General features: G+C 42.9%; 1 protein-coding gene across 3 annotated transcripts in view; it reads left to right on the forward strand.

Moving 5' to 3' along the window:
• TENM2 (teneurin transmembrane protein 2) overlaps positions 1-17,538 on the forward strand; it is a 483,546-nt gene extending 466,008 nt beyond the window's left edge. For all 3 annotated transcript variants that reach the window (XM_041397945.1, XM_041397946.1, XM_041397947.1), the window contains 6 exons: positions 2,046-2,221; positions 3,767-4,002; positions 8,933-9,229; positions 10,098-11,712; positions 14,262-14,392; positions 15,642-17,538. In XM_041397945.1, coding sequence (XP_041253879.1) covers positions 2,046-2,221; positions 3,767-4,002; positions 8,933-9,229; positions 10,098-11,712; positions 14,262-14,392; positions 15,642-16,403 — 3,217 coding nt within the window. In that variant the 3' untranslated portion in view covers positions 16,404-17,538. The remainder of the gene's footprint in view (positions 1-2,045; positions 2,222-3,766; positions 4,003-8,932; positions 9,230-10,097; positions 11,713-14,261; positions 14,393-15,641) is intronic.
• Positions 17,539-24,646: the final 7,108 nt, after the last annotated feature.

Here is a 24,646-nt window from a genome sequence, read left to right on the forward strand (position 1 = left end):
TGATGGGGAATTTCACCGACCATTTTTCTGGAAGTTCACCAAGTGCTGCAGAGTCACACTGGAGACACTCAGTTTTTTGTAGTTTGTCCTAAATAACACTGTCTGTGCTGAAAGATTTGAGATCCAAGTGTTCTCTTCCTTACTCTGCTCATCATGAAACACACCACATACAGACTCTTAAGGGGCCTTATTAACCTTTAAGATTTTTAGAATTGTCCAGTTTTTGTACTTTTTATTTTCCCCTGCAAGACTGATGCTTGGCTGGATCAAGTTCTTACTTTAGCTATTCTTTTGGAGTGCTTTTCAATTTTTTGTGAAGACTTCTATAAAGACTTAACCCACTTTCACAGATTATCTCAACATACTATCTTTTTTTTCAGTATCTTGCTGATATGATAATCTATCTCTATATAAATATATATCTGTCTTTGGTGAGAAACTTGTGACTATATTGAGAAAAATCATGCTGCTTAATCTTTCTTTGATCCTGAACTACTTAAATGAACACAATGTATTATTGGTCCCTTTTAGGTCGCATGATGCTTTGTTTTATTGATTTCCTTCTTTGCCAAATACTTCCATTGGTTCTGGTAAGGCTTGTTGCTCCACAGGTGATTTTTTCCTTCCTGCCCAGTGTTCAGTTGAAGGATGCAACCATTTGCAATGGATTTGAAAGTCATATATTTTGTTCATTTTAGCTGAGGAACCAATCCGTGTCTTAATTTTTTAGATATGCTGTACAGTTCAGGTGGCCTAGTCTGAAGCTTCTGAGTGTTTTAATTGTAAACCCATGTTGAAAGCTCTGCTTTTGTTTTCATCTTCACAGCTAACCACAGCCTGCAATGAACTGAGCTAGCTCCATGGTACTAAATGTGCTCCTCTCCTCTTCTGTTACTCTCAGGCAGTGCAATGGATTTACCAGTTCTCTTCCAGGCTTCCTGCTCCCTGCATCTCTGCATCCCAAGGATGACCAGTTGGTTTCAATCTCTACCTAAATTTTTCCCTTTATCTACACAGGACATTTTTTCTTGCCTTTCTGCTCTCTAGAAGCACCTGTGCTTTGGTAGCGGCTGGGTGAGAGACTTGCACGAGTAGAGAATTGCAGCAAGCAGTATCAGACTGGAATGCTGATTTTGTTTCAGGTCCCCATTTCTTGCCCCTAAGATCCAAGAGATTGCTTCTTTAGCAAAAGTATGCACACAACTAGAGCATACTGCAGGAAAGGGGGAAAGGGTATGATTTGATTTCCAGCAGCATTCCTTCTTTCCCCCTCCTCAGGCTTTATACCTCTAAAGAAATTTAACTCTGTAAAATCATGGAAAGCCTTTTTTGTCTTTTTTTTCTTTTTTTTCTTCGTCTTTTTTTTTTTTTTTTAATCTTTATGCCTCTGGAGTATTTAACTCATTTTCTAAGGTTTATTCTGAGTGCTGACTGCTGCCCTTTGTGCAGCTCCAAACTCTGTCCTGTGCTTTTCATCTTTCATCTTTATGATCCAAAATACTGACCCCAAAATGCAGTTCAATACCACAGATAAGATCTAAATGAAATTATTATGTTATCAAGTTGATGTCTATTTTAATACTTTATGTCAAGTTTATTCCTTGATATGTCATTCAAGACCATACTTAGTTTCCACTAGGTATTCAAAAGCAAATGTGCAGTTTATGCAATTGTTTATTGCAGTGTCCATTAGAAGTTCACTTCCTTAGAGTGAAATACAACTATTAAAATACCAGACTAATTTACTAGTTATAATTGTTTGAGCCAAATATCACTCCATATATTAATAATAATTTAATTAATTTAATAATTCAAAATATGCTAGCCTGGATTTGCAGCCATGTAGTTCAGATCAGTATCTAAAAAAATATTATTTCATCATTATAACCTCTTTCAAGAACAGAGAAATAGATATGGCCAGGATGTTCTTGAAAATCTGTTTCAGTCTGGGTTTTTTGCACAAATGTGGTGCATTATTAATACATTGGGTATTGAAATGAACATATATCCTCATGCTTTTTTGCTCTCACTAACTTTTCTATTAGCTATGATCATGAAGGGCGTCTGACCAATGTAACACGTCCCACTGGAGTGGTAACTAGCCTTCATCGAGAAATGGAAAAGTCTATTACCATCGACATTGAGAATTCTAATCGGGATGACGATGTCACGGTCATCACAAATCTCTCCTCTGTGGAGGCTTCCTATACAGTTGTTCAAGGTACCAAAGCACACTTCTCAGCACACTCCTAACCACACACACAGCCTGAGAAAGCAATTCACTAATGATTCGTGTCATTAGTACACTTATGAGCAGGGGGAAACCGTGTAAGACTTGCAAGAAAAACTCCCATAAAGCTTATTCCTAAAATGGCAGGTCTTCAGGACAGGTAAGAGCCATTTCACAGTCCTGCTTTGTTCATGTACATATGGTCACTGTCTGCTGGGGAAGTTTAGTCCTGCCACTGCCTCCTGGGGCAGGGTCACTTCGCCCACTTGCATATTTCTCTGTACTTCCCTGCAGAATTGGTTCTGTGCCACAGAGATGCAACCTGACTGCTGGATATGGCTGCTGGGGGAGATCCTTCTGGAGAGGCTCAGGAAGCCTTCTAGTGGAAGAAATCTAAATTTATGCTCTGCCATTAATTACAGTGTAGAACAGTCAGGGCAGTGGATGGTGTGGTGCCAGAGATGGCTCTCCCAAGAGCAGTGTTACAGCCCGAGGGTGGCAGGAGGCAGCAGCAGCACAGGCTCAGAGTTTGTGTAGAGCATTCCAGCACCGCCCAGGCATTGTATCTGATGGAGTGGAGTCAGTTATCAAATAGAGACTGAAAGGGATTTGGTGAGTGATGGGGCTTTTTAATTAAGATACAATGTCACTGGAATGAGAATATCACCGTCAAACAATAGTCTCCTCCTGACATAAATGTCAACATTTGTAGACTATTTTACCGTGACAGGTCTGGTTACAAAGACTTAATTTCTCTTATGCCAGATGAATAATTACATAGATGCTGTCCTTCTGTCAGGCAAATATTGATGTGTTGCTGACAGCTGCACACTCTGGCACTCCATCCTGGCTGAGAGGGGACTTGGCTGTGTCAAACAGCTGGAGAACAGCATGGCCAGAGAAGCACGGGCTTGTTTCTGTAACTTCTCCAACAGAGGCCGGGTGTGCACATCAGGCCAGTGTGGTTCTGGTGGGGAGGCAGGCAGGAGAGGGAGCCACTGTGGCTGCCAGCTTGCACTGCTGGAGCCTCACACCTTGAGGATTTAAAGCCATGCGGTAATTCTGTACAGGGCCTCTGCTTGGAGACAGTTTTTAAACAGAGGGAAACAAAAAAGAAGAGGCATTTACTTCTTCCTACTTACAAAGAGTCCAGCAATCATCTTCTTTTTCTTTTTGTCCTGAAGTTTAATGCTTTGTTATTTATCCAGCAGTTCAGTTTTCAGGAGTTTTTGTTCATATCAGACATAAATTACGTGGTTCAACACATATCACTGTGCATTTTGATTCACAATTAAGACTGAAGGGAAAACATAATGAAATAAACACAGTATCTCTCTGCAGGCTCACTGTTACACTACTGTTCTTTATATGACTCAGTAACATCTGTAATTTCCACCATAGTACCACGTAAATGGTAATTGCAGGCTGACTTCATTTAACATCAACAGGAGTGCAATAAAAAACCAATCAAATTAAGCTATATGTTTTCTTTATGACTGGAGTAGCTAAATTATTTTCTTTTCATTATTGCTGTAGATCAAGTGAGGAACAGCTACCAGCTCTGTAATAATGGTACTTTGAGAGTGATGTATGCCAATGGCATGAGCATTAGCTTTCACAGCGAGCCTCATGTCCTGGCTGGGACTGTGACTCCCACCATAGGACGATGTAATATTTCTCTACCCATGGAAAATGGTTTAAACTCAATTGAATGGCGCCTGAGGAAGGAGCAGATTAAAGGCAAAGTGACGGTGTTTGGAAGAAAGCTCAGGGTAAGTAGAACCTGTTGTCACAATAATCACCATTTCCTCTTCGGGCAGAAAATTAATGTTTTTATTTTAAAGGATTTTACTTTTACTTGTTAAAAATGTACAGTTCTGGGATTGTCTTTGGTGTGACACTGTTTGAGAGCTCAGTTGGCTGCATGGGATCATCTGCTGCAATCAGCTATAGAGCTTCCTTACTAAAAGTGTTCCAAAAGAGATTGGTAAAAATACCTAGAATATTACAGAATCACAGAATCATCAATGTTAGAATAGACCTTCAACATCATTTAGTCCAATCATTGCCCCAGTCCCACTGTAATTGCCCCAAACCATATCCCCAAATGTCATATCCCCATGTCTCTGGAACACATCCTGTGATGATGACTCCACCACCTTCCTAGGCAACATACTCTAATGCATGAACACTTTCAGTGAAGAAAGTTTTTCCAATATCTAATCTGAACCTCCCCTGGTACAACTTCAGGCCATTTCCTCATGTCCTTTCATTTGAGATATGGCAGAAGAGACTGAACCCCATCTTGCTAACTCCTTTCAGGGACTTGTGGAGAGCAATTAGGTACCCCCAAACCAACTTTTCTGCAGATTAAACACCCCCAGTTCCCTCAGCCGCTCCTCAAAAGATGTATTCTAGAGCCTCCCCCAGCTTCATTGCCCCATTGCTGCAAAACACTCTGCCTCTCAAGGGAGAGGGAATCTGAGCACTCACCCTTGTAAAATTGCCAGGACAGACTTACCCCAGCTGGTGCTGGGGAGCAAACACAACTACAGTGTTCTGCTGCTGTAAAATCCCCCTACAGACTCACTGAGACAGGCATGTTGTGTTTATTCCCTTTCCCAAATGGCAGATTGGAAAATAATTGCCATAATTACAAAATCGTAAGCGCAGGATAAGGAAGACAGTCGGGTCATGTAATCTGTCCCCTGCCAAATTAAAGATCTGCTGCAGCTGGATTAATCCCATTCTGTGCTTTGCTGGCCTGATTTTCACTGATTTTTTTTTTTTTTTTTTTTACTGGACTACTTCAGTATGTGCAGTTTTGGAAGGGATTTGAGATACTGGGCAGAAAACAAATGTAGTGCTGATCAAGTCCTCACTCTTTAAGCAGTTGTTCCAACAACACTGAACACAAAATATAGTTCAGTGTGTTCAAGATCACATAGTAAATGCAAGATATGCAAGCAATTATGTAGTGATTTACCAAAAAAAAAAAAAAAAAAAAAGGCTTGGATATTAATTTTTTTAATGTTTTCCTATTGCTAGCGTCTAATTCCCAGTGTTGAGTTGACAAATCTCTCCTCACTCTCACAAATGCTCAGAATGTACTTACTGGGGAGAGAGGGAAGGTTGGACAAAAAAATTGAATGAGATTAGCAGCTAATCCTTAATGACTAAATTTCATGTCTCTGTAATTGATTTTTGATGTGTTGACCCGCAGCAGTTGATTGGAAGTGGAAAACAGATCAGCTCTGCATTTTGACTAGGTGTTGTTCAAAATAAAAATAAATAGGATGCTGAAATGAAATTGCAGTAATCCTAATTCTCAATACTAAAAATTTAATAGAGGTACTTGTGGTAATTAGCTGAAGTTAAGCACATCTTAGTGCTGAAACCTTGCCTGAGATAGGTTTTCTGAGATAGGTTTTCTTGCATCATGTTTATGCAAATCAAAACAATGCTTTATCTAGCAACACCTCAACATTTAATTGTCTGGTGTTAGTTCCTGTAACAATAATCACATATCCATTTAGCTCTTTTAAATGAAAATCACTATGAGATTATCACAGGTTGAGTGGACTGAAAATGAAATTTGAAAACGAGGGAGAAAGCATAGAATTTATTTGCATCTCATTTATTCTAATTCATCTTTATAAATTGTTTGGTGAACGAAGCAGAGCAAGTGTGTTGGAATGCTGTGGGAAGGAGGTGGAAGGCAGGGGCAGCTGTGGCACACCACTAGTGACACAGAGCAGGGCACTGCTGCAGAGTTGACAGGGCATCAGGGCCACCTCCTGGAGTCCCAGTTCACAATCAATTCACCCTGGAGGGGTGGAAATTCATTGTGATTCACCTCTTGGCTGAGCACTTCACCTCACAGTACTCAGGGGAATATTTGCTGGAGCCCACACCCCTGTGCTTCTTAAAGGGGGCTTATAAAAAGATGGGGACATACTTTGTTTTAGGGTCTGTGATAGGACAATGTGTGGCAGCTTTATCTGAAAGACGGTAGATGCAAAGCAGTGATACAGAAGTTTTATGGTGACGTGGAGAGGCACTGGCACAGGTTGCCCAGAGCAGTGGTAGGTGCCCCATTCCTGGAAGCATTGCAGGTGAAGTTGGCAAGGCTCTGCACAGCCTGGTGCAGTTGCAGATGTCCCTGCAACCCCCAGAGGGGTCGTACTGGGTGATTCCCAGGTGAATCCCAACCCAAAGCGTTGGCTGGTTGTATGAGCCCTCATGCAGTGGTGCTGCCTGAGCCCAGGCTCTGCCCACCCTGCTTTTGGCACATCCCAGCCACACCTGCTGGAATCTGCACACCTGCCTGGGCACATTTCATCACCCTGAGAAAGGAACTGCACCTTTATCGTATCCCACTCACTGCTGCTGTTTGATGCACCACGTGTTCAGTGCCTGTAGCTTCAGATAAAGTGCTGCTGGGATTCCTGTCTGAAGTTTTGATTATGGAGCAGCATCATGTAAGTGATTTCTGTGGCCAGACCTTTCCAAGGCACAAAGGGCTCGTCCCTACAGCCACTTGAGCAGCAGCCAAGGGAAAACCAGATGTGCACGTGGGTAGTGAACAAAAGAGAAAGGGCCTGTCAAGTAATCTGCATTGTGATACTTGGGACTGCTCTCAGTGTTCCCAGGAAGGGTGGGAATTAGTCAGCCTGTTTGGGTTCCTATGTAATTAAGATGATACTGCAATTACAGTCTCTGGTTTTACTCATTTTATAAATGCAAATGAAGGTACTGAATTATCCAAGCAGGTGATGTTTGTGTGTGCACCTCCAAGTGATATTTGCGTGTGTGCATGGCTCTTGTGTGTGTAATCATTTTTAAAACCCTATTAATTTTTTTTCAGTGACAAAACCAAGTAACTGTTATCATGTTTTTGAGAGAGGATACCTGGAGTCTTTCCTTTATGCAGATTATTGTTGCAGTTACTGTAATGGAGGGAACAAAACCCAAAAATCCTGACTGATTTATGAAGCTTCAGAAGTTACAAAAAACCAAAACAAATAAAACCCCCAAAGCTAAAATTCAGTTCATAATCTTTCTGAAAAGCATTTTTTCTTCTTTTTACAAAATCTGCTCAACCCTAAGAAATTGGGCTATTTCATTCATACACTAACCTTTTAATTCTATAGCTAAATGTTTTTGAGAGGTCAAAGCTCTCTTTTGCTCATAAAAAGGGATTTTTTTTGTGTGCCTGCCATTAGGGTTGATCCTACAAAACAAGAGTAACCAGTTGAGTTACTCAATACTGGTATTGAGTTTGCCTTCCCTGGCTTTATTTTCATTGCAATGGGAGAGCAGAATATGACTTGTTTTGTCCCAAGGTGTTTTAAGAAAAAATACTCTGTCTTTTCTCTGAATCACAGGGCAAGTTGTTGCTGGGATAACCTTTGGGAAAACCTACAGAAAAGAGCTTTTTTTCCTTAGTAATTGCCCACTGAGGAAATGCAAACTGTTAAAGAGATTAATTTCATTAATGGAAAAAATTAGGATAATGAGCAATAATTTGAAATAATTATTTCTTTACAAACACGAAACTGTATTAATTTTAAATGTGTCTGTATAACTGAATTTCTACTGAGTTGGTTGGGGTGGGAATTGGGTTTACCCCTGCCAGTAAATATATCTCAGAATAATTTTTATATCCTCAAGAAAGGCTCAGGGTTAATTTACATATTGTTTGATGTACGGTTTAATTTTGGATAAGAGGAAACGTTGCATTATCAAAGCCACTGTAAAATATAAGCTAAAGAACAAATTCCCAGAAATTGATGACTACTTTTAAGGTAGTCATTGCTCTGAAATTATATCTAATTTAAAAACTTCTACTTTATTAATGACACATCTACAATTAAATTACTTAAGAAGCCTTATCAAATTACAGCATTAGCCTCAATTCTATGGCTTACCCCCCAGTGAATATATTTATGTATCTCTCATTATAACACTCTCCCTAGAAGCCTCCCCATTTGGCATTCTCATTCTCCTTTGCCTCTGTTTTGCTGTTTTATTTTAAATAAATAAATAAATAAATAAGTCTGCCACTGCAACACTTCATGCTGTACTTTGAATGAAAATTATAACAAAAAAGGCAGGGGGGTGAAAGAAAAAAATATTTAACCTAATTATTTAGCACCTTTTCAACACTAGAAGTCCTTCTTTCCCAGCCTGTATGATCAGGATTTTTAAGCCCATCCCAAGTGAAGGATCTATTGAATATTTGGAAAGTAAATGAAGAAAACAGTAAATTAATTAATTCCAAGGAGGGTGTTGCAATTACAGAAGCCAAGTGGCTAAACCTCAATAAAGAGACAAAAATTTCATCTGTTCTTCTTGGAGTGATTGTAGGGGAAAAGGCAAAAAAAAATGATGATGAAAGTGCAAAAATAAAAGAAAGTAGTGGAAAATAGAAAAATAGAATAAGTAGAAAAATATTCCATGCAAAATAATTTGTTTCTCTGCACTTTAAGACCTCGGTGTTCAGAATGTCTCTATGTTGTGACCATAATGGCAGCTTTTTACTGTAGGGTATCACCACTCATATTGCAGTGAGACGGGAAATACCCCAGTAAAACCCCAAATTATTTGAATATACTCCCAAGCAGAAAGCAAAAGCCAGTTAACAGGACCCCTACACTTTTCACAAAGGATTTCCCTGTTGGGCATCCTCTTTCCCCGCAGGTGCATGGCAGGAACTTGCTGTCCATCGACTACGACCGCAACATCCGCACCGAGAAGATCTACGACGACCACCGCAAATTCACGCTGCGCATCATCTACGACCAGCTGGGCCGGCCCTTCCTCTGGCTGCCCAGCAGCGGCCTGGCCGCTGTCAATGTGTCCTATTTCCTCAACGGGCGCCTGGCAGGGCTGCAGCGCGGGGCCATGAGCGAGAGGACAGACATCGACAAGCAGGGCAGGATCGTGTCGCGCATGTTCGCCGACGGCAAAGTGTGGAGCTACACCTACCTGGAAAACGTAGGTGGTGTCGTGTCCTCTCCTGGCAAGGACACAAAGTTCTGTTGGGCTTCATGGCACATAAATCACGCACACCCGATAGCTAAGGTTTGGTGTATCCCAACTGTTAGCCATCCCTGGTCTCAAAATTCCTTATTTTTCAATTAGTCAGCTGAATGTGACTAATTCTTAATGGGAAATGTTTTGTTCATGGTTTCTGTCTTTTGATATTTTCCTGCCATAGAATGGCAATAAATTAGCACAATGTATTGTGCTTAATTAAGCCCAAAAACGCATGACTAAACCTGACAAAAGGTTTGTGTAGAAACAGGTAATTCATCTCTAATTGTTACTTATTAAATGAAAGTATGGTAGCGCATTTTTACTTAGCCTAATTAGCACACTTCAGTCATAAAAGTGTCTTAAATACTGCAAAACTGCATATTGTTTTCCCTTTCCCTTCTTGTTGTTCTAAGTAAAGCAGAACTGATGTTCTCTGCTTAGTTTCTCACATATTTCACAGTAGCAGTTGTGAATTACAACTGCTGGCAGAAAGATAAATCAAGTCATTTATCTAACTCCTCTGCATCCCTCAGGTAAAAAAAAAAAAAAAAAGAAAAATAAAAAAAAGTCCTCCTACAGGGAGGACAGCTCACAGGTTGCTAACCTACACTTTCTCTGGAGTGTCAGCGTATTGATTTCCAAGGAGCAGATCCTCTCATCTGGCAACCTGACAATATTCCTGAGCAACTCTGTGCCCCTGACTAATGTATCTGATTCTCTTTGTACTCATTTAACATTAGTGCCTCTCCAGTAAACTTTTCTTCGGATCCCTCTCTCGGGCCACATGCTGATAGCCGGTAACCGTTTGTTGTTGTTTCCCCTGCAGTCGATGGTGCTGCTGCTGCAGAGCCAGCGCCAGTACATCTTTGAGTACGACTCCTCGGACCGCCTGCACGCCGTCACCATGCCCAGCGTGGCTCGGCACAGCATGTCCACTCACACCTCTGTGGGCTACATCAGGAACATCTACAACCCCCCCGAAAGCAACGCCTCCGTCATTTTTGATTACAGCGATGACGGGAGGATTCTGAAAACATCGTTTTTAGGGACTGGCCGACAAGTCTTCTACAAGTATGGAAAGCTATCCAAGCTGTCTGAAATTGTTTATGACAGCACGGCGGTTACTTTTGGATATGACGAAACTACAGGTGTCCTAAAAATGGTGAATTTGCAAAGTGGAGGGTTTTCTTGTACAATTCGCTATCGGAAAATTGGTCCTCTTGTTGACAAACAAATCTACAGGTTTTCTGAAGAAGGAATGGTCAATGCAAGGTTTGATTATACATATCATGACAACAGCTTCCGAATCGCGAGCATCAAACCCATCATAAGTGAGACGCCTCTTCCAGTTGACCTTTACCGTTACGATGAGATTTCTGGCAAAGTAGAGCATTTTGGCAAATTTGGAGTTATTTATTATGATATTAACCAAATTATCACCACAGCAGTTATGACGCTGAGCAAGCACTTTGACACCCACGGGCGCATTAAGGAAGTGCAGTATGAAATGTTCCGGTCCCTGATGTACTGGATGACCGTGCAGTACGACAGCATGGGAAGGGTGACCAAAAGAGAGCTCAAACTCGGTCCCTACGCCAACACAACCAAGTACACCTATGATTACGATGGAGATGGGCAACTGCAGAGCGTGGCAGTCAATGACAGGCCCACCTGGCGCTACAGCTATGACCTGAATGGGAACCTCCACCTCCTGAATCCTGGAAACAGCGTCCGACTGATGCCGCTGCGCTACGACCTCAGGGACAGGATCACGCGCCTGGGTGACATCCCCTACAAGATCGATGACGACGGGTTCCTGTGGCAGCGGGGTGCAGATGTGTTTGAGTACAACTCCAAAGGGCTCCTGACAAGAGCTTACAACAAAGCAAATGGGTGGAGTGTTCAGTACCGCTACGACGGACTGGGCCGAAGGGCTTCCTGCAAGACCAACCTGGGGCATCATCTACAGTACTTTTATGCTGATCTTCACAATCCAACAAGGGTAACTCATGTCTACAATCATTCCAACTCCGAAATTACCTCTTTGTACTACGATCTGCAAGGCCACCTCTTTGCAATGGAGAGCAGCAGTGGGGAAGAGTATTACGTGGCCTCTGATAACACAGGCACTCCGTTAGCTGTGTTCAGCATCAATGGCCTCATGATCAAGCAGCTCCAGTACACGGCCTATGGGGAGATCTATTACGACTCTAACCCAGATTTCCAGCTGGTCATTGGGTTCCATGGAGGGCTGTATGATCCTTTAACCAAACTTGTGCATTTTACCCAAAGGGACTACGATGTCCTGGCTGGGCGCTGGACATCACCTGATTACACCATGTGGAAAAATATTGGCAAAGAACCCGCTCCTTTCAATCTGTACATGTTCAAGAGTAACAACCCTCTCAGCAATGAACTGGATCTAAAGAATTATGTAACAGGTGAGACTGCTTCACATTTATAATACATAACACTACAGCTTGGAAGCTGATTTGGGAAAGAAACCCAGCTTCTCCTTACGAGCCCTTTGCTCAATCCTCACATCAAGTTTGGACCATTCTTTTGGCTATGAAAAGAAGTGGCCATTTCTGATTCCTTGGTACTGCTCTTCCCTGAATGAAGGGCTCTAAGTGAGAAGCCATGATGAATTATGGAGGGAAAAAAATAAGTTAGTGTAAATATAAAATTTTAGCACAGCCATAGTGCTCTTCCTATTGAACTAGTACTGTATAAAGTGTTCATTCTAATTCTGTACCAAGAAAAGTGAAGTCACGTATAGGCATCACTGGCAGGTTGGTTCAGAATCACAAACCAGAACTGCTCAGATCTCTTTCTTTCAGGGCTACTTTCAAAATTAACTACTGTCTGAGCTCATGGGCATATTATGAACTAGCACCAAGAATGGATTTAATTAGACCTCTTTTTCCCATTTAACTTTTAATATGCAAACAGTCTTTAGTCTTTAAAATTAAATCCTTGATGTTTTTAAGATTATTTCATCCTGAAAGACTAATAAATGTTATGGATTTTGTAGAGCCGAGAAACAAAAGTCATTTTGATCACATGTGTTAGAATTGGGTAAAACTTGAAACCCTTTCTTAATTAGAAATAATTTTTCACTTAGTAACATCACACAGTACTTGAACTAGCTGCTGGCAGTTTCTAAAAGGAAAGGTAATTAATATGTCTTCAGGAAAAGCTTTTTTGCTGAATTGAATATGCAGTATACAATAATTAGAGTAGTGATACCATTTTTAAAAAGGAATTATCTTAATTTTAACAGTAATTTGAATTTCAAGAAAAGTGTGCATTTCCTTCAAAGAAAATCATAACACGTTTCATTAGTACATTGCAACCTGATAGTAGGTGTAACACACCACAGGTTCTAGTGGAGCAACTTTGCAATTAGGAGACAATGTGATTTGTATCTGATAGTGTGAAAATACTGGTGACTAAAATTATCTCATCCTCAATTCAACAAAAGTCCTATTTTCTTCCACTACCCTTTGATTTTTATTTTCAACATCATCATAATATGTTTTGCTGCATTCTGAAGTTGTATTTATTTAATTTATCCATCCACTGGATGAAATTGAATAAGATAAATTGAATTTAGGGACAACACACACCTTGTAGTCTGTAAAAATACTTCATCAGTGATGCAAATATTTGTTGCTGTAGGACTGAACAGATTATCTTATTCAAGAAGTGATTATAGTGGCACCTTTGTTGTTATTGTTTAAAAAAAAAAAAAAGAGAACAAAACAAAACACAAAAAAGTCTCCCCCCACAGTCCATTCTTACTGTTAACCCCGACATTGCTTTATTCACAAGTTTTGCTGAAAACAAATTCCAGTGGCAAATGCAGTGCTGCAAAGCACATTAGCTCAGCAAAATAGTAACTGTTTTGTATATAGGTCCTCCTCTGGTTTCTGTGGAATTGGAGCAGCTGAAGTGAATTGTTCAGGAGATACCATTTTACCATAAAATAAAATTAAAGCCTTATGAGGAGCAGTAACCCTGTGCAGTCCAAAGGTTCAGGAAAAAAGAGTAAGCACTGTGTGATGGGAGATGGATACAGATACCTCATAGTGGCAGAGTATTTTACTACTTATTTGAGAGTCAGAATGACTAAGAAAAAAAAAGACTTTTGGGGAAAATAGGCTTTGCAACAGCTCAGCTTACAGAAGTGGCAATAGCAGCATCAGGAGCCACTGCAGGCCAGTGAGGAGAGATCTCCACTGGGAAAGACAGGAGAGATTTTTAAGCAAAAATTATCATGAATTCAGGAAACAGGAAATGTAAAATGGGGTCATGGATTCTTTTTTGTTTAAAGCGTTATCATTTGGATAATTAAAATACATAATTAGCTCTTAATACCTGCAGAGTGAGAATTACTGTTATTAATTTACTTTCTTAGCTTTTACAGCTAGATCTGAGGATACAGTTTTCGTGGTTGAACCCACATCTGCAACTTGCTGAGGCTTACCTCAGAGTTGAGCTGTAACACTCCCACAGAGCTCCTACTTTCCCTGGAGGGATTCGGAGGATATTTTTGTTGTCTAAATTTAGACATCTGATTTACAAATCCAGCTTCTCACTGCTTTTAATGGAGCCTCCTGAGACTTGATGACAGCTGATGGAAATAGGACGCAGAAGAGAAGCCAGGTCTTTCCCCAAAGGACTTTGCAGATGTTTTTAGAGTGTTCACCTAATAATATATCATTATACCATACAGTTTATAGGTTACATGTAGTAGCCATATCAGAAGGTGTCAGAGATGGAACAAGTACTGTATACTATAAAATATTTGGATAATTCATGTGCTCTAATGGAAAATAATGAAAGAGCTGGTATATCCCTGATGATTTAATTGTGACTTCAGTTGCTGCTTGAAATTAAGGAAGTCAAAGATGGCTTTCCTAATTTTTTTTCCTTTATTTGTTAAACACGTGTGTTTCTCACTTAGCTGTTTTCTTTCAATTTTTAGATGTCAAGAGCTGGTTGGTGATGTTTGGATTTCAGCTTAGCAACATCATTCCAGGTTTCCCTAGAGCAAAAATGTACTTTGTGTCACCACCATATGAGCTGTCTGAGAGTCAAGCGTGTGAAAATGGACAGGTAGGCAGAAAGATTAAATTACTTTTTTTGGATAAATTTGCCCCACTCTATAGATAGAATCATTGGCTCTTCTGTAGTTACAGCAGAAGGCCAAGCACTTAATTCAGTGTAAAGTGAAGTGAGTATAGCTACATTTTATACTAATGAACATATGCCTTTCTTGCCAGCCTCTGTTGTTATCATAATTACAGTGTCATTAGTTTGTCTTTTATTGAGTTATTCCTTGATTAACAAGTTGTAACTCGATTAACTTGATTAGCAATGACAAAGGGAGACTTTGTCAGGGTAATTTATCATCTGTTGTACCTTTGGTAAAACCATCCTAATAATGTGTTCCAATAAACTTAGGTTGGTACTTGTTTTACTGGTAAAAAAGGTTCTACTTCTCACCCTGCAAGAGGTTTTCTTACAAATTTTTTTTTCATTTTTCTAGGTAGAGGTTTTGATTTGCTACTCCATTTAACTTCAGTTACGGCATTCGTACTTGCCAGGTTAAGGGTGGACAACACTATATGGGTTTAACTTTATAATAAATTCCAGCCCATTCAATAAATTCAGAAGAGTACTAGGCCAATTCCAAACCTACTCTTTGCTAGGCTTATTTCATCTTTGTGGTAATACAACAAAAATAATCATATAAACCTAAACATACCACTTTCCCAGGCTTCCAAGTCATTTGAGAGTCTAAACCCCCTCTTCAGGAATTGCTTTGGTGCTTTTGAGCCCAAATTTCATCTGTTTACAAAAAAGCTTATATTCATAACCCTTTTAGTTATATTTACTTGTTGAAATCTCTGGGGAAAAGTGTCCACAAGTTAAATGCTACCTTTTAATACATTGATTCTGTTTGTTTTCAGCTCTGATTAAAATTGTGCTAGACTGGGGCCTTTTTTATTCTTCTACTGGCATATTGGCCAAATTTGAAATGTGTGGAGCATATATGCTACAGAGGGTGCTGAGAAGTATTTTATTTGGTCTTACAGGTGGCAAAGTGATTTACTGAATGAGTATTTACCTGCTTCTGAACAAGATGTGGATGGATGGATGGATGGATGGATGGATGGATGGATGGATGGATGGATGGATGGAAGGAAGGAAAACTGAGGGTGGTCTTTCAAAGTGTAGAATTTTTCTCTGCATGTCTTTCCTTTAAAAAAGCAAAGCAAAGATCATTATTGGTCTCTGAAATGAGTGTGTTCAGATCTGCATCTTCTTTGGTGGTTTTCTTGTTCTGTTCTGCTTTTCCCAGCTAATTACAGGAGTGCAGCAGACGACAGAACGACACAACCAGGCTTTCATGGCTCTGGAGGGACAGGTCATATCTAAAAGATTACACGCCAAAATTAGAGAAAAAGCAGGCCACTGGTTTGCCACAAGCACTCCCATCGTGGGGAAAGGAGTCATGTTTGCCGTGAAGGAAGGCCGTGTAACCACTGGTGTTTCCAGCATCGCCACAGACGACAGCAGGAAAATCGCCTCCGTCCTGAACGGCGCTCACTACCTGGAGAAGATGCACTACAGCATCGAGGGCAAGGACACCCACTACTTTGTGAAGGTTGGCTCGGCCGACAGCGACCTGGTCACCCTGGCCATGACCAGCGGGAGGAAGGTCCTGGACAGCGGCATCAACGTCACGGTCTCGCAGCCCACGCTCCTCGTCAGCGGCAGGACTCGAAGGTTTACCAATGTTGAGTTTCAGTATTCCACCCTGCTGATCAACATCCGCTACGGACTGACCGCCGAGGCGCTGGACGAGGAGAAGGCCAGGGTGCTGGACCAGGCTCGGCAGCGGGCCCTGGCCGCGGCCTGGGCCAAGGAGCAGCAGAAGGCGCGGGACGGACGCGAGGGCAGCCGCGTATGGACAGACGGAGAGAGGCAGCAGCTCCTCAGCACGGGAAGGGTTCAAGGTTACGAGGGATATTATGTCCTGCCTGTGGAGCAGTACCCAGAGCTAGCAGACAGTAGCAGCAACATCCAGTTTTTAAGACAGAATGAAATGGGAAAGAGGTAACAAATTAACCTGCTGTCATCCTTTGCTGGATGAATCAGTAGTCATAACTGTTATCTCCTCTCCTAAGGAGATGAAGACCTAAATGGGGGCACTAGGCTGAGCTACTCTGGGATAGTAAGTGGCAAAAAAGCTCATATTTTTTGAGTTAAATGCTACTGTTCAAGTGATTAAAAACCACATCCTGAAGTGGACTAAAGCCAGACTGAAAACTCTTAACCGTACAAATTATAAAGTACCCCTGAAATATTACCCACTTGTTCTGGGTCTAAAGAAAAACAAAAAGAAGGCCTCGTATTGTATTACCTCACTCCATTCACATGTGAGCAAACTAAGAAATCCAAGTGGGCCACCTTCACTAACCAGCTGATGAAACACAGATGATTCAGACTGCTTGTTTGATAAATATCCAAGAGGTTTTCATTTAAAGCAAAATACAGATGCATTTAAAACATGACTTTGGGGTGATTTGTGTGTAGCAAATGGAGGACAAACGAAATGCAAGTGAGAGCGCACTGGAAATAGGAAAGGAAAATATATTTAAAAGTAACAAAACCACACTTGCACTCTGACCCTCCACTTGTCTGGCCTGAAGCTTAACTTATTCAAAGAGGGCAGAGTGTAAAGTTACATTCAAAATGGTGGCTATAAATCACTACAGATAAAAAAAAATTCATACTCTGTTTGTCTTTGAAGATTTCCATTGTGGACAGTATAACACAGTTACAGGGTGTAGTCTGTTTAGATTCAGTAGTTTGTTGGTATCAGTTCCAGTAGAGCTGTGGGCATTGTGTTACACTATTGCAAATGGGCACCACGTCAGATCACCCTGTACATACATCAGCCAGAAGGCACAATCACTGTTTCAGATTTAAAAATTATTAGTGTGTTTGTTTGGTCGAGAAACTGAGACAATCACATTACGGTCACCACAAAAAAAGAAAAAAAAAGAAAAAAAAAGTCTAATAAGAACTTTGGTACAAGAACTTTTTTGTAATATACATGTATGAATTGTTCATTGAGTTTTTATATTAATTTTAATTTGCTGCTAAGCAAAGACTAGAGACAGGCAAAGATAATTTATGGCAAAGTGTTTAAATTGTTTATACATAAATAAAGTCTCTAAAACTCCTGTGAATTAGTTGTCTTCCATTGCAAAATCTTGTAAAAGCAATTCTTGTCTGGCTGTTTCTAATGCACACAGCATTTTGTATGTGGAAATGACTTCCTGTGGTTCAATGGATCCTGCAGGGGGCTGGTCCTTTGATCTCTGGGTAAGCAAAGTCCTTCACACACATCACCCAAAAATCTGCTTAGGACACAGGAGAAAATTGGTAAATGATTTAGGAATGCCCTCTCTGCACCTCATGACTAGCAGCCCTCAAACTGCTGTGTTTCAATTCTGGAATTAGTTTAATTGCACTGAAGTAACCTCTAAACAGTTTGAAAATGTAGTAACATAATATTAAGTGGAACATGCAAGGCTGTGCTGTGAGCCAGGAAGTCTCCATGAAATCTGTCTTCTTTGGGAGATTGCTTATTTCTACCACATTTAAAAATGGGAGGTAAGATCAAAGACCCTCTCCTAAGCAAACAGTCACTCCTGGAGATGATAAAAGGGAGCCATCCATCACCCAGAGCCCTGCCGCTTTTATCTCATTTAAGGATGTAGCTGGGGAGCTCTACTTAATTTTGAGAACAGTTTTGCTTTTGGGGTTGCAAATGAGGTTTTTAATGATTCATGATAGCAACAGAGATGCTCGAGCTGATTATGGGCATAAATTCACTCCAGGGCGTTTTTAAAGCCGAGCAGTTCGGTGCCTGTGTGGTGCAGCACCTGGAGCACTCAGAAAACATGTCTCATTTTTCTGTGCAAACGAGAGCCACCCCACTCTGACTGGGAGTTACACCTACCCGTGCACCCCATGGGCACCCCCAGCCCTGCTACTCATCCTCTGAAGATGAAGTCTGGCTACATTTTCAGATGAAGTCCTGATTGTCCATCACTGCAGGTGTTTTCCTTTGCTGAAGGACTCGGAGTGCTGTTACATTATTATTTTGTTCTTTACAAGTGAAATCTCTAAAGGAAGTGGTTTTTTAAATGGGGGGATAAAACATGAAATCATGAAGTAGAGACACTTTGCATTATTGCAGTTTGTCTGGATTACCTGGCTCCGTCCTGGTAAGCTGCTTAGCTCATTTTTTGGGATAGAATTTCTTTTGCAGTTTCAGAGGGTTGAAATGAGAACCTGTTCCACAGTCCCCAGCGTCCTTCCTTCTGTTACCATTCTCCTAAAGCTGAAACTCTTCAGAACTGGAGATTCTGCTACTTCAAAAGGGAACTCAGTTAAGCTAAAAGGGAAGCATCCTTTGAATACTAATGACTATCAGAGGAGATGTAACAAATTTCAGGGGATGCACTCCCTACTCATCTCCTTTGCAACTAACACACACCATCGGGATGTTCTTAAAGAGAGTTTTGGGAGATGGTGCTAAATTCTCACCAGAGATCACTGCCCCGGGGCTAGCTGTAGTTTCCAAAGCCCCAGCAATACACTTGAGCTCTTAGGTCCAGCTTAGCGTCGTGCTGGGCCTGACCAAGGAGGAGCTCTGCCCCTCAGCTCTGCCACTTCACTTTCCTGTGTTCCCATACAGACCCCCAGCCTCACTCCTCTCTGCATGGACTACCCAGCCTGTCCTTTTGGCAAGTAAACTGCACTGTGTCCAGTGACTTAGAGAACCTTGTGTGGTGCACCAAAGAGATTGGAAGAATTGCTGTATTGTTTGTAATTATGACAAAAGAGCTAAATTCTCTCATGTCTGGAAAAAACAGCTAAATGGTAGAGCCCATTCTAAAGAGTTTTCACTTAACAAATGAGGGAGATAACTGCACTGGTGTGGCCATGGCCAGCTCTCTTGTGGTCCCCATTTCTTAAAGCATCTGTTTCTCCCTTTTTCTTTCCACAACCTTCCCTTTCCCCACCTCAGACTGGTATCTCCCATTCCTCTCAAAGCTCTTGCTTTTCCTCTTTTCCTTGCTACACTTTTCCATATGGAATAGATGCTTAACCTAAAGCACTGCCAAGGAGATGTGAACTGGATTCTTCTTATGAGGGAGTAGTTAAGTGGTGGCTTTAGCAGTGACATTGTGTCTGTGTCCCCAGCAGCACTGTGACCAGGACAGAGCAAGGGCACCCATCAAAGGACCTGGCCTGAAAAGCACTCCTGGCTGTGGGAAGGCACAGAGCAGGAGCTCAGGCAGCCTAAATACCATGAGCAGGGGTTTGCCCTCCCAGCTCACCTGAGTGCAAGCTGACTTGTTTGTAGAGAGAGCAGGAATCCAAGAACAGGCTTCTGTTTGATGCTAAAACCAGATGGAAAATCAGCATTAGAGTACATTTCCTTTTTTTCCTTATTGGATTGCTGTAACTGAAGGAATTTAGTATTTATAACTTTGCATTTCAGCTTGGAAAAAACCATGGTTTTTTTCCTGACTTATCACAAAGAGTGGGCTGGCTGTGGCTGTTGCACGTGTCTCAGCACAGCCTGCTCCTCTCCACCACGGCTGTTCTGCCTCTCGAGGTGGCACCCGTGGCACTTTGGCCACATGATGGCAGCTCTGCCAACGAGACACCCAGAGGTACCAGCCTTTGCCTGCTGGCACTGCCTTGCCCACAGCAGTCCCCAGCAGTGCCCTGTCAGCCTTCCTCAGGGGTTGTTCTGTCAGATTAAGGCACACACAGACATTCCTCCCAAAGCTGGGCCAGACCAGTGCATCCACAAAATTCTCATGGGAATAAATAAAGGGAAGGAACCTCTTAGGATTTTTTCTTTTTTTTTTTTCTTTTTTCTCTTTTTTTTTTTTTTTCTACTTTTTTTTTTTTTTTTTCTACTTTTTTTTTTTTTTTTTCTACTTTTTTTTTTTTTTTTTCTACTTTTTTTTTTTTTTTTTCTACTTTTTTTTTTTTTTTTTGGGGGGGTTTTTTGTTTGTTTTTGTTTTTTTGGGGTTCTGTTTGTTTGTTTGGGTTTTTTTGTTACCTGTAGTGCAGTGGCTGACACAAGAGCACACACTGGGCTCTGAGAGTGCACAGAGCCAGACTGGGAGCCTGGCTCTGGAACTTCCAGTTTTCACCTCCCATCCCTTGGGAAATGCAGCCTCTCAGAAACTTCCTGATAGGAAGGACTGTGCCAACACCTCTGTAAGCCAAGTCCCTGATCTTCATGTGGTCCAGGTTCATCACTGCTGTGAGAACAGAAGAGCCAGATATCCCTCGCCTGCCCTGAACATGACCATGACAGTCTTCCAAGGCTCTTCATGTTTGTTGGTCATTTTCTGTTTAAAAGTCCAAGAAAACCACATCAGGATTGAATGCCACTGAATAATTTGTATTAAGTGCTTTGTGCTGTCCTTTCTGTAAGGTTCACGCCTTTGACAACTGACTCACAACAGTTCTCAAATAAATACTCAATAATGATCAAAGTTGGGAATATCTTCAACACACAGCCTCGAGGGTACAGCCCTAAGAAACTCCAAAGGTTTCACTCACTGAATTGTACTGTCCTGTGTTCATCTGGTGATCTTGCATGAGAACCCCACATGAAGGTCAGTCATAAACTCAGCTGACCTTTGAACTGTGACTCAGTTCAAAGGGGGGATTTTACCTTACAAATTAAGGCAGATGTAATTAAGTGGTACCAGGACCTCTCTGCCTCTGAGCTGCCTCTGAACTCTTCTGCCAACAATAAAAGTTCCTTCCCAGCATCTTTCAGTACAGCCTGCAGCATAAAAGTTCTTTATTTACAAGGATTACTTGTTTAAACAGTGCTCACTGCATTTGAAACTTGTCACTCCTCTGGAAGCAAACTCACTTCTCCTCTGTGGCACCAGGTTCCAAGGGCTGTGCTACAGAAGAGGATCAGCAGATGCTGACAGAGCTGCAAAAGGTGTTTGACTCTGCACATCTCTGAATTGACAGCAAGATCTCAGAGCCACTTTGGGCCCTTTACTACAAAAAGCAGTAAGGGAGCATGAGCAGGTGGCTGCACTGGGCAGGGTCTGTCTCTGGAGGCTCTGCTGCTGGTTGTACCCATATACAGACATATATTGCATGCTTATACTGCTTGGTCAGGTCAGTAATATCAGAACAATTCTTCCTCCCCCTGTATGTCTGTCATCTCCACAATGAGCACAGCAACATTTGAGCATGACTAAGAGCTCTAGGAAGTCAAATAGCATTGCCAGTGTCAAAGCACCACCTCCCCTGCATTCATAAGGCCTTCTCTGCTTCTGCCTAACCCAGCACAAATGGGTTAAAACCAGCACAGTGCTGGGCACAGCTGGAGCTGTGGTCATGAGCTGTGTGTGTCTACAGCAGCAACACCTGGCAGGTGATTACCTGAGCTGCTGGGAAGAGCAAGTGGCATTTAACAAGCAGCTGAGACTGAGTCACACAGATACAGAATGCTTTGCAGCACCCTCACAGCAGGGCCCATCACACTCAGGGGTTAAGTTGGTCATTTTAATCTCAGCTGACTGACAGCTCACTGGGTCAGCTCAGCCTCTCCACCACAATCACCAAAAATAAGTAAAACCACAGAGGTGGAGGCACCTGTGTGATGTGCTCAGGTACCCAAGCCAGGCATGCAGCCAGATGACCAGCAAGAAAACAGCTTGGCAGGGAAGGCAGGGACTGGACCCTGCCAGCCTCTCCCACACACAGTTTGGGGTCTGCCTGCCAGCACGCTGCAGGCTGCCCAGCCTTCTCCACCACCAGCTCCAGGAGCCTCTTCTAACCTGCTGAGTGTGGGGTTTGCACCAGGGGCAAGAAGCAGTGCCCAGCAGATGCCCTGCACCCACCCATGTGCTCCAGTTCACCTGGAGCTCAGCAGGTGCCACCAGCCCTGCCCAGGCTTCCCCATACCTCCTGCAGCAGGAATGGGTGTTGCTCTTCAAAACACACATCTAATGTCACAGGTTAGTCTTCCCCTCATGTCCTTGTTCATTAAAATACTTGTGTAGCATCTTAGGAGGATTTAATAGTTACAGTCAGGCTACTTCTGAAACAAGGAGGAGGACAAAAAAAGCAAGTAATAAAGCAAAATGTGGTAAAAACACCACGGGAGAGAGCTGTGTGCCAACTTTCAGACAAGCAAATGAATGCAGCCAATTTATAAATCCTTAACAAATAGGATTTACAATGGAAGTGGCAGTTAAGCCATCATGAGTACCAAAGGTGGCAGGCAGTGCTCTGTAATGCTGTCCGTGCTCTGCAGCAGCAGCTCAGCAGCATTGCTATTGGAGAAATTGTATTTACAGAAGTTTTTCATCTTTAGATGACAGCTTTTGGCAGGCTTTAGTCTAATTTGGTGGTTGCATACAAAAGGAAAATCGGCCAGCAGGACTCCGGGCTGTGCCACTGACTATGCTGCTAAAACCCAGGCCTTGTGACTGTGTCAAATACCTCTCTGTCCTCAAACTCCACTAGCTGCAACCATCACATAAATGAAAGGAAAATATTAAGAAATATTAGTGTTATAAATCAGTAATTTATTTTTAGTTGTTGGCAATAGTCACTGACTCAATAGGCACTACTTGATAAACCAGACTTTTTTATCTGTCAGAACTTCTCTGTAGAGACTAAAAACCTGATTTCTGCTTGCCTGTGAAGGCTGAGTGATCTTTTAGAAAACATCCCCATCTCAGTGCCTTGCTCTGTGTCCAGGTGGGGAAGGCAGGTTATTAAAAACCTTGGTACAAAGCGCATGAGAGGAGAGTTTTCACACGGAGCACAGGGCCCTTATTGAAAAGCAGGGATTGGTGTGGGTGGAGGCTGCTGGAAGGCTTGAAGTCCAGCTCATTCTTTGGTTACAGAGTGTCCCAGGACAGGTGAGGACAACTCCATTTTAAGAGCATGTCCAGCTGAGATATTAATATCTTCAAGGTTGGCACCAGCAACCTATTCAGTGCTCACTCAGCCTTACAGCAAATCAGTATTTCTTATGTTTAACCAGAACTCTCTGTATTTTTTCCTTTGCCTTTTCTCTTTGCCATGTCAGTGGGCACCACCTTACTGCCCTTTGCTGGGCTCTCTCCAGCACATTCACGTCTTGTACACTCTGCTCACTCAGAACCAGACTCAGCACTCCAGCCACACCTCACTGGTGCTGAGCACAGGGGAGGAATCACCTCCTCAGCCCCTCGGTGATGCCCTGGCAAACCCAGACCAAGGTCCTGCTGGCTCTCTCTGCCACAAAAACATAGTGCAGGCTCAGGATCAACTCCTTGTCCTGCAGGTCCTTTTCTGGAAAAAGGACACCTTTACACCTGGCCTCCAGCTCCTACTGGTGCTTGGGGTTGCTCCTCCCCAGGTACAGGACTCTGAACTTCCTTTGCTGATCCTCATGAGGCTCCCAGCAGCCCCTTTCTCCAGCCTGTGCCCCTGGGTGGCAGAAGACCCTCTGGTTCATCAGCTGCTCCGCCTCGAACCTCCCCCAGTTGCCATGGCACTGCCAGCCAGCAGGGAACAGCCTGGCAGGGCCATCGGCCAGCTCCCTCGGCTCTCCGGGCTGCATCCCCGCAGCTCACAGGGATGTCCGTGGTCTTTTTGGTTCTCCCGGACCTGACCCTGCTCCACCGACCCCCAAGGCACCCCTCGGCAGCTGCGGACGTGCCGCTGGACAGACTGCCAGGCAGCAGGACAGGCTGCCAAGGCACCTGGCTCCTGTCCCAGCAGCAGCAGCCTGCCCGCGGTGTCCCTGGCCCGGCCACTTCCCACACAGAGGGACGATGGTCCTGTCCCTTGGCCAGGCAGTGCCACAGACAGATGATGGCCCCTGTCCCTTGGCCAGGCAGTGCCACAGAGGGACGATGGCCCCTGTCCCTTCGCCAGGCAGTGCCACAGACAGACCATGGCCCCTGTCCCTTGGCCAGGCAGTGCCACAGACAGACCATGGCCCCTGTCCCTTGGCCAGACAGTGCCACAGAGGGACGATGGCCCCTGTCCCTTGGCCAGGCATTGTCACAGAGGGACGATGGCCCCTGTCCCTTGGCCAGGCAGTGCCACAGAGGGACGATGGCCCCTGTCCCTTGGCCAGGCAGTGCCACAGAGGGACGATGGCCCCTGTCCCTTGGCCAGGCAGTGCCACAGAGGGACGATGGCCCCTGTCCCTTGGCCAGGCAGTGCCACAGAGGGACGATGGCCCCTGTCCCTTGGCCAGGCAGTGCCACAGAGGGACGATGGCCCCT

Source organism: Onychostruthus taczanowskii, unplaced genomic scaffold (assembly GCF_017590055.1).
Source record: "Onychostruthus taczanowskii isolate IOZ18803 unplaced genomic scaffold, ASM1759005v1 scaffold14, whole genome shotgun sequence".
NCBI lineage: Eukaryota > Metazoa > Chordata > Aves > Passeriformes > Passeridae > Onychostruthus > Onychostruthus taczanowskii.